Source organism: Nanorana parkeri, unplaced genomic scaffold, assembly GCF_000935625.1.
Source record: "Nanorana parkeri isolate BGI_ZX_2015 unplaced genomic scaffold, ASM93562v1 scaffold985, whole genome shotgun sequence".
NCBI classification, from domain to species: Eukaryota; Metazoa; Chordata; class Amphibia; order Anura; family Dicroglossidae; genus Nanorana; species Nanorana parkeri.
The window spans coordinates 68,463-78,909 of record NW_017307253.1 but is presented as its reverse complement, the minus strand read 5'-3'; the positions used below and the strand labels follow the sequence as shown (position 1 = coordinate 78,909).

General features: G+C 42.0%; 1 protein-coding gene across 1 annotated transcript; it reads right to left on the bottom strand.

The window, feature by feature from the left end:
• Positions 1-540: 540 nt before the first annotated feature.
• TMEM41A (transmembrane protein 41A) lies at positions 541-9,536 on the bottom strand. Its single transcript, XM_018566879.1, has 5 exons — positions 9,392-9,536; positions 6,200-6,353; positions 4,611-4,772; positions 872-1,010; positions 541-783 (listed from the first exon to the last, which is right to left on the bottom strand). The coding sequence occupies exons 1-5, from the start codon at positions 9,493-9,495 to the stop codon at positions 569-571; spliced, it is 774 nt and encodes a 257-aa protein (XP_018422381.1). The 5' UTR covers positions 9,496-9,536; the 3' UTR covers positions 541-568.
• Positions 9,537-10,447: the final 911 nt, after the last annotated feature.

Below are 10,447 nucleotides of genomic sequence, written 5' to 3'. Positions count from 1 at the left end.
TCTCTTATTACCAAGTTGTATTTATTTCTTGTGATCCTCAGCTCCATCTGGTGGCCATAATGCAGTATTTTCCCCAAGTCACTCTGTTCTTGAACAAACCTATTTTTACTACTGCCTATAATATTTGATGAACATTCGACCAGGAGAGTAAATAGACTTAACATTCAATTTTTCCTCGTTCTCTCAACAGCTGGTTAATTCACACAAAACAAATGTAATGCAGTTTTGCTGGATGAATATCAATGCAAATGCTTTTTTTTCAAAATTGTGGGATAAAAAGAACAAACACAGAATCACTCACTTATTTCCTGATGGCAAATATACCTACAGACCCGACAACACCAATACAACTGAGGTAAAATAAGGTCACTCTCAATGCACCCCATATAAAAAGATGGTTTAAAAAGTGATTGATAATCACAGAGAAAAGTAAAGACTTTGCATTACAAATCCTGTCACTGCAAGGAAGGACTGATTTTTCCCTACACAGTGAGAGATGTCACCCATAAATAGATTCCTTTATGTTTCCTTTAGTGTCTCTTGAGTGAGGACTGCAATCACAGAGAGCTCACGTGAATTTTCTGCCATTCACCAAGTGTCCTTTTTTCTCTGGTGCCAGGCTCTGTTGGCTGAACCTCTTGACGATCGTGCCAGGGATTAGGGCCGCAAGAGCTATAGCCAGCAGTGTCAGTAATGCACCCCAAGAAAACATGTCATCTAGAGATTTGATCTTCGATAAAATGGATCCGGTCTGGACACAGATGAAGTTATAGGGCAGCAGACCTGTTCGGGGCAGAAGACAAGGCGGTTCAGGACTATTAAAGTGTAAAACTCAACAATCGGTATTATTCCAGTAATTATAACTACATACCGATAAGAACAGAGAAGAAAAACTGTCCTACTGGGATGTTCAGGATGGGTGAGGACAAGTTGAGGAACCAATTAGGTGTCATGGGAAACAAGCGCAAGAAAAGGAGAAAAAAGAAAAGACTGCTGCGATTTTCTTCTATCTAGAAAAACAGAAATAGCATTACAAAAAGTCAGAAATATACAGATTCCCAACATGATAAAATCTGATATCTGTAGTTAGTGCAGCTACTGGTTTATTACATGTGGGAAGACACTGATGTGAATGGTTCAGTGTTCCCTGGGAATAAATATGGGGAATGTTGCTCCAATCCACATAATCTGTTAGTCGCAACCAGGTGTTGATCGCATTTGCATAATTGGAGCTAGGAGGTATTATTATCCTGCCCAGAGAGAGGTGTTAAAACAGCATTGTGTGTGGCAGACGACAAGAGATGTCTCAACCCCCCCCCCCCTCCCCCACCTCTATTCAAGCTTGGCTTCTACATTTTTACATAATTGGCCTCTTTCACACCTCTTTTAAAACCAGTCCTCCTCCCTGTCAAGGATGCGTACTTGAGCATAGAGGTGGAGGGGGTGAGACATCTATTGTCTGCCACATACAATGCTCTTTAACACCTCTCTCTCGGAGCTAGTTAATAATACATCCTAGCTCCAATTATGCAAATGAAATCAACACCTGGTTGTGACTAACATATTACATAGATTGGAGCAACATTCCCCATATTTATTCCCAGATAATTTTCGTACAAGTCATTCTGAATTGAGAAAGCTGGTTGGATGACCAGTGAAACGTCTTCAAGAAAAATACAGCAAGTCCAGTTGCCTTGACTTATTTTTTTTACAGATCTACCATGACCTGGATGAATGAGAACCTTCACAGAGATTGCCACAGTCCGCTAATAGTCACTGGATCTCTTAATATAGTCATCTATATGTTACTGAATATACATGTGCACGGAAGGACAGCACTTTTTGTTTTAGTTTTGGATAGAAGGAGGCAGAGTAAGAACTCCTGTCAGGTTTTTATTAACCTCACTCTATGTCTTAGTGATTGTCACTGGCACTGAAAGTAATGGGCAATTACATATTTTACAGTTGTGACAGAAAAAGGGACAGAGGAGAAAGCCTTTTCCATGCACACACATTACAATTTGAATGGACAATCTCCTTAACCCCTTCGTGACGGGAGAAGTACAGTGTACAAAGGGACCAAATGACTCGTCACGTACACTGTACGTGACGAGTTATCTGCTGCACTAGAAGGCTGGTAACCCCGAGAATCAGCGGTTACCATTCAGTAATAGATGTCTAACTATCTAGGCATCCATTAATGAAAGGGTTAACCTTTTTCAGACACCTGATAACTTAATATCGGTTGTCTGAGGGTCACAGCAGAGCGGACACACATGCTCGTATAGATCGAGAGATATCTCTCTCAAGCTATACTGGCTTTTTTTTTTTTTGATCTTTGACTTTCAGAAATAGACACATAATGTATCTATTCCTGGAAGAAGAATGTTTCAGTTTGCTGATCGTTGTTGTAACAATCAGAAAACTAGTGACAGCTGAATCCTGAGCTGCTGCAGGAGCAGTGCCACTAACTTATTATCGGCTGTTCTGAAGTTTGAAGCAGCCTGATAATAACCAAAAATGTATTAATCTATCAAGCAGTAATAGTGAGATTAATTCACAATGACTGCTTGATATAATTAAATAAAATAACATTTTTAAGTTTAAAAAAAAGTGAAAAGTGTAAAAAAAATATAAAATAAAGGGACAAATAAATGAATGTATGTATTGCATTTTTTTTTAGCTGTGCTGGTTTTGTTAAAAAAATACTAAAAATCAAAACTGGGAAAAAAGTGTTTTTTTAAAGTTTTTTCCTCTTTTTTATATTTTTATGCACAATACAATGCAATGCAGAAAACCAATGTATAATACACCGGCACACTGCAGAACATTAGCAGCTATAGAGGAACAACAAATCCCAGCAATAATACATTATACAGGCTGTATAATATATTATTGCTGGGATTTGGTGTTCTTCTGTAGCTACTAATGTTCTGCAGTGTGCCTCTTTAAAAAAAAAAAAAACACACAGGAAACATTACAAAGCTCCCGGCCGATCTCGACTTACCTTGAATGACGGTGTTGTCGGCGGGCAGCGGCGTTCGTTGTCGGCAGGCAGCGGCGAGTCGGGAAGCTCACCGGGAGGAGAGGGCCAGACGCATGTCCTCAGCGTGGCGTAAGCGGCGTCGCGTGAGCAGGTATACCAGCGTAGGCGCGAGCGGCTTAACTGACGTGAGCGTGGCGTAAGCGGCGGACGTAAGCAGTGGGCGTGAGCGGGAAATTTGAATTTTACCCGACGAATCGACGATGGAAAACGTTTTAGACAAATTGTTTATTGATTGAAGATAATTTTTTTGGCCGTGTACTTCAAAGGGAGCACGCCCCAAATTAACAGATAATAGCTAGATTTAAAAGATTCTACCTCAAGGTGTGCAAAAACCTTAGGGGAGGGGCTTTTAAGAAATACTAGAAGGGGCCATCTGAATGAATTGTTAATCATGTTTTGAGGTAGAATCTTTTTAATCTAGCTAAATTGTTTAGTGATGCAAGGGTAAGGCACTGAAAGGTTGAGGGAGCCTACCGTACCAGCGCCGAGTGAGGGAGCCTGCCGTACCAGCGCCGAGTGAGGGAGCCTGCCGTACCAGCGCCGAGTGAGGGAGCCTGCCGTACCAGCGCCGAGTGAGGGAGCCCATGGAGGAGAGCAGCGGCTTCAGCGGGGGGGGGGGGGCGTGGCTTGTGCGTCCTGTGGGCACGGCGGGAGCAGCGTGCGGTGGGCGTGGCTTATATCCGGCGGGCGCAGCGGGACGGAAACAGCGTGCGACGTGTGCTTCAGGCCGCGTTTGGAGCCCCGAACAGGGAAATCAATCGATAGCCGACGAATCGACGATCAAAAACGTTGGCAACGTTTTCAATCGTCGATTTTAATCGACTAAATCGATTAACTGTTGCAGCTCTATTACTGACGTGGAAGAATCACAGCGCAAAAATGTCAACAGAAACTAAAAACAAGCTCAGTCATGAAGGGGTTAAAGCTGGCTAATCTCCTTTAGATGCACTATCAACTATGTAGTTCAAGGGCCTGTCTAATTTGATACAGATTAAATGGATTGTTAAGTTGTCTTATATGACATGCTTTAAGCAAATCTAAAGCAGATAGGACAGAGGTTGTACAATCAGATTGTAGTGCAATTATTTGCCCGAATGATACAAATTGATTGGATAGATTAGGTTGGTCTTCATTGTACAATCTCCTTTAGATCTACTGACAACTACGGGTTACAAGTGCTTGCCCTAATGATTGGATACAAGTTAATTTCCTCAGGTATGGGGAGGTCATCAGATTACATAGTTTAATCGAACGATGATTGCTCAAGGATTGTACTGTAAACGTGCAATGGCGACTCTTAAAAAGGGATTACCCCCCCCCCCAGACACTCCACCCACAGGCTAGGTGTGCTTTTTTAAGGCTACTATTTTATTTATTTTTATTACTAGTATTTATAAAGCGCCGACAATTTACGCAGCTCTTTACATTCACATCAGTCCGTGCCCTCAAGAAGCTTACAATCTAAGGTCCCCATCACACATACGAGGGCCAAAGAAAGTATAAATCTGGCCCCTCCACATATATTATAAAGTTGTGTAGAATGACATATGCATAGATAGTATACCTTTCTTTGCAGCATGGACACCTTCTCCGGAAAGTACATGACCACAATCTGCTTCCCAAATGCACGAGAGAGCAAGTAACAGAATGTAGCACCCAATGAGGTTAGCGTACAGCACAGAAACAGGCCCTGCCATGGTCCAAACAGAGCTCCACCCAGCAGATTCTGCAGAAACAAGGTATGCGTTTAGAGACAACGTGCATGATAGACGGATGCAGTATACTTATAAACACTGCACTATTTAGATCTATACTATTCTGAGTTCATGCAGTGCTCTCTGCAATGCACACGTGTAGGTGTGAATGGGCCCATTTACCTTTAACACTCAACTGCAGCACATCGATATGACAACCACATAGAAAAGAATGTGATTTCTACTTGTTTTATGTAGCAAAATCCATCAGTTTGCTACATAAAACCTAATGACAGTTGTTTGAGTTAGAAGAGAACTATGACCAAACCAATTTTTGTGGCTTTGGTTCTCTTTTGGGTCACAGGAGGACATTTCCTAATGTCCTCCTGTGACCCAATCTCATCATATAGTGGGCTACTGCCCGCTATATGCCGTCACCACAGAGCTGCACTGCAGCCAGGAAAGATCCTAACAATAATTTTTGGATCCACCCCGCTGCCTGACAGCTGGCTCTGCCTCTTTAGAGTCAGAGCCAGCTGTGCGTGCCTGCTCCCCTGTGTCCCTATAGTGAGCACTGGAGGAATGGGGGAGGGGGGCTGCATGGAACTGACCGTGAGCTGAGCGATCAGCGCTTTGTGATCGCTCAGTTCTCGATGTATAGAGCTGGTATGTGACAGCTGCAGTGGCACACGATGGCTCAAAGTATTGGGAAGAGTACATTTTACTCTTCCAATACTTCTCCTTTAAGATATGCATGGCGCCATGTATATTTGTGCACACAAACCTGTGCACCTAATAAAAAGATGTCCCTCAGGACCCAGCATGCTGTCACTGTGCAGGGAATAATACAACAAGCTATAGCAGGTCATTGTGTCAACTCTTCTCTTCCCTCCCAGTGATCAGAATGTGATCACCATGGGGAGAGAGAAGTGCAGGCAGCAGAGAACATAACAGGGAACCTGATGGCTGCCTCCCCTATTCTCCGGTAGGCAGAGAGAGGAGGGAGCTTTGCCCGGTCAGACACTTATCAGAAGGAGTTAGCCCAATGTGCAGATCAGACCAGATGAAGATCTGCAGCTAATATTTGCCCTGTGTTGAATATCGGTCTGATATCAAGACAACTCCTGGTACTTACATTACTTGGTAAATACAAAACCACATTTTGAAAATCCACCTTGAATTCAACTTTCATTTTTGTTACATAAATCCTGTATTATAGCTGCTAGATGAAGGGGAGGGTGTGTAGGTGATCCCCTAAATCAGGGGTGGGCAACTTAGGCCCTCCAGCTGTGCTTTGACTACAAATCTCGACATGCCTCTGACTTTGGGAGCCATGTCTGTAATTGTCAGTGTTGCAATGCCTCATGGGACTTGTAGTTCCGCAACAGCTACAGGGCCAGTTTCCCACCTTTGCCTAAATGCACCCCTTACTAAAAGGACTTGCTTTTATGTCTCTTACCAAAAAGCTGGATCCTGGAATAGCAAAGGTCTGCTTGTACAAGTACGCACTGCAAAACAATACAGTAACATAGCCATGGTGCTCCCTTTTATACTCCTGCAGGAAGTCAGCCAATTCCCGTAGTTCATCCAGGTCAGAAGGGAAAACCAATGACCTGCAGTAACAAGGACACAATCTTAGAGTTTGTGCAGCTAAAACATGGTTTTCTTTCTAGTTTTAGAGTAAAGGAGGAAGAGAGCCCCTGACATGTTTTTATTGGTGTTGGGTTCTCTGCTAGATAGTTTTGCTCTCTGTCACTGAGAGCAATGGGAAATCTGAAATTTTACAGTTGTCTCCAGATCAAGTGGTGAGGGGAAAGCTTTAAGTGGGGACTCCTGTTCTGGTGCCAATTGTCTAACAGAGGAATTCTCCTAATTTTGTAGAGATTTCCGTTTACTTCCTATTGCGTCAATGAGACAGGATGTAAAAGGGAAATTTCACTGAAGACAGCAAAAAATAAACTGATGGGTTTTAACTCTTCCCGGCTGTATCCAAAACCAAAAAAAGGTTTTGACTAGAGGCGTTGCTGCTATATATTTGTTATCGATTGTCAACATGCATCATTCATAACGCACAACATGCTGTGTCATGCATTGATGCGAGTCATAATGCGCACTGACGTGTGTCTTAATGCATGCACTTTGATGTGTTCTGGATGTCTTTCAATTGAAATAAATAGAAAACACATCAAGCAACAAATGCACAGGTATGAATCCAGCCTCAGCTGGTTATATTTATGTAGTTAACTTTAAAGTATTGTTAATCGTTCTGAAACAGAGAGGTCTGTGTATAATGGGACCACCCAGTATACAGCTGGGAAACATCATTCACACAGCATTACAGCCACAACATGGAGCTGAGAAGCACGGGAATTTCCTATACCCCTCAGTTCTATCTAGCAGCAGTTGTGTGAACGGCGATCATCCAGCTATATGCTGGGCAAAGCTTTTATAAATCAGCCCCTGAATGGATATAAACCCCAACAAAGAACTTATCATATTTTCTCCCTGTTGGTCTGTTATACAAACTGTACCATGGAAATGATTTTGTTTTATCTGCTCTGCCCTGACAGAAATCCAGTGTTGTCCTCTGTCCTGTGTACTCTGCAGTGTCATCTCAAACATTATCAGCCCTGCCTGAAGTCTCCTCTGTGAACTTCAAGACACCTCCCTCCTATGTTGGTTGTAGAGATGGGGTTGAAGTGTTCTGTAGTTCAAAAACCTTTTCTGTCCTAAGTTGACAATGCTGCTCCTCCATTTATACAGTACATTGAGTAAAAGGTAAATATAAAAAAAAGGAGAAAGACACTAATATATATATATATACACACATACACACACACACACATATATACACACACACACACATATATACACACACACACACATATATACACACACACACACATATATACACACACACACACATATATACACACACACACACATATATACACACACACACACATATATACACACACACACACACACACACACACACATATACACACACATGAATGCAGCTACCACATGTAAGGACTGCTAAGCTGCAATATATATTTGTTCTTGGGTTTGGATACAATTTAAATATATGTAAAGCCAACCCCCCTCCCTTGTTGGGGAAATGCACTATTTCCTCTTTGTGATGGTGAATTTGGTCATCGGGCCTTATAGTAAGGTGACATTTAAAATTTTGAGGAATATTGGGGAAATATTTCAATGGGAACATTCAGTCATGATTGTCTAAGAGAGCTATGTCCCCCTCAGATCTTTTTCCCTCCATGTCTGTTGAGCTGCAGTTTTCAGCAGACTGCCACAAATATAAGGTGCAATCAGGTCACACAGAAAACAATTGTGTACACCCTACATGTGCAGTGGCATACATTTAAATGCAGCTCAAGGGACATGGTGGTGTGAACAAGCCCCCAAAGTTACAGAGAGCGCTAATAGTGGCAGGATCTTCAGGTGTAAATAGAAGAAAAGCAAGCCTCCAGTCCAAAAATCACTAGTATTGGGGGCAGAGGTACAAATGTTCTATGTGCACGTTTACATACACTTTCATGAAAAATTCTAATCAAAAAGACTGATTTGGAATCCTCACATGTGACAGAATGATCCCACATCTTAGATGCACTGTGAGGATCCACAAAGCAAACAGTCAAGGTTTGTCGTGTCCACATGTGAACCTTCAGCTCCCCTCCCGTCTGCACTGAACATGTAATTCCCTATCTGATTTCACATACACACGCTTCTACTAAACTTAGATTTGGCCATGCCACACTATATTGCCACCGTCACTTTTAAGTCCGGGGTCAATTGTCATTTGATACATTTTTTTATTTTGGGGAGATCTGAGGAGTTGTAAACAATCCCAGCTATCCCCATCAATACACTTCTGAACTTCCACCACTGTAGTTTGTTAACCTCTATGTCATTTTCCAGCTGGTTACTAATATTTACATAATAAGCTTTAGACAAAAACTGATCTAAAAATATCAGCGGACTGTTATAATACCATCTTAAAGAAATTCCAATATTTTGTCTCTCAACGCAATCAGAGTTTAATTTGTTTTCTTGGTGTAAGTTTCTGAAACTTTGAACTCATCCCAGATCTCTCTCTAATGGACTTTGACAACAGCAATCAGATCACAACACTAGTACCAAGAGGTGACCCTATGCATGGAAACATATGATCCTGCAGAAGGACAGAACTTATTAGACTGCTGATCAACACAGGATACAGAACTATACTGTTGAGCAATACAGGAAATTGAACTATACTAGTAATCACTATGGGACATTTAACTATACTAGTAATTTAAAACAGGAACCATTATAATGGGAATCATTATAGGAAATAGAACTACACTGGTAATTAATATGAGAAATCTAACTATACTGGTAAAACTGGAAACATCACTATACTGGTAATCAATGTAGGAAATAGAACTATACTAGTAATCAGTTCTTATAACATCCAGTTGATGGTGATTGTCAGTATTGATATTTTAATCCAGTGTGACCGCTGATGTCCAGCACGTGTCCCAGCTGGATCAATGTTTAGGTCAGTGGTATCTCACTTGCAGACACACCATGCCCCCCATTAACCCTTTCTAGTAAGGGAAATACCTGATCCCACCCTCCCAGAACTCACCTCTCGGCTTCCTGCCCCCGGCCAGGTCGCAATCGGGTGCTCAGCACATACAGATAGGAGGTAGCGCATCCTAACACCAGGAAGAAGCCGGCCAGCGACCGCATGATGCCAGTCTGCGGATAAGACACAGATCATCCCGGAACTAACAGCACGGGACACTAAGCCTCGGGAAGCACAAGATGCAAGGACAGGAAGCGAAGGCGGCAACTAGTAACCATGGCAACTAACAGCTTCAGCAAATAGGTCATGTGGCTTGCTGGCAATATCGGTCTTGTTTCCTAAGCTGCAATATTATATGACTTATGTGCTGAAAGTGTTACGAAACATTACAGAACATGTCCTCAATCATGTATTTTCGCCACTGAAGTCAATGAAGTCTTCTGAAGTCAATATCATTGTTTTAAAACTGCTACACGGTGCAATACTTTAAAAACGCATTTTAATGAACCTTAACACACAATAAAGTGTATCTCTAATCTAGGCAAACCCCCTTTGTTTTTGTTTGGAAAAGAGTGGGGAAGAGCAAGGCCCCATTCACACCTGAGCATTGATTTCAATGGAGTCCTGAACGAGAGACAAATGTGCATGTAGCAAAATCTGCACCATATGTTCCACGTTTTTTCCCCCTCTGCGTTTGTGCACGTTTTAATGCGCGCATTTGGCCGGTCGCTCTTGGGGTGCCATTAACTGGTAATGACACAGCAAGCACCTTTTGCGACCGCGCATCAACGTGCACAAATTGTTTAATGCATTTGACGCACGTACACAAAACTGTGTACCCTCTGTCAGGTTTATATTACGGTTTGTGTCCCAACTGGTGATATTCATCCATTTATGTGTACTTACTGGTGACCATTGTCACGGAGACAAAAAGAATATATACAACCCCCTCTATAAAATTGTATGTCATATTATTAAGTTAATATATAATCCATAAGGTTCCTTGTGAAATGCACATTACATCAAGATTGTGCATGGGGGTGTAGATAACTTTCTCTACCTGTTTCGTGGTAATTACCACAGGAGCAGAGGTGGGTATACAATATTAGCTGAGTT

Excerpts from the sequence above, each read along its gene's own strand:
- TMEM41A (XM_018566879.1), bottom strand. The coding sequence starts at position 9,495 with ATGCGGTCGCTGGCCGGCTTCTTCCTGGTGTTAGGATGCGCTACCTCC. Across the intron at positions 6,354-9,391 it reads CGGGGGCAGGAAGCCGAGAG|GTCATTGGTTTTCCCTTCTG; the intron begins GTGAGTTCTGGG and ends TTGTTACTGCAG. Across the intron at positions 784-871 it reads TTTCTTCTCTGTTCTTATCG|GTCTGCTGCCCTATAACTTC; the intron begins GTATGTAGTTAT and ends TGCCCCGAACAG.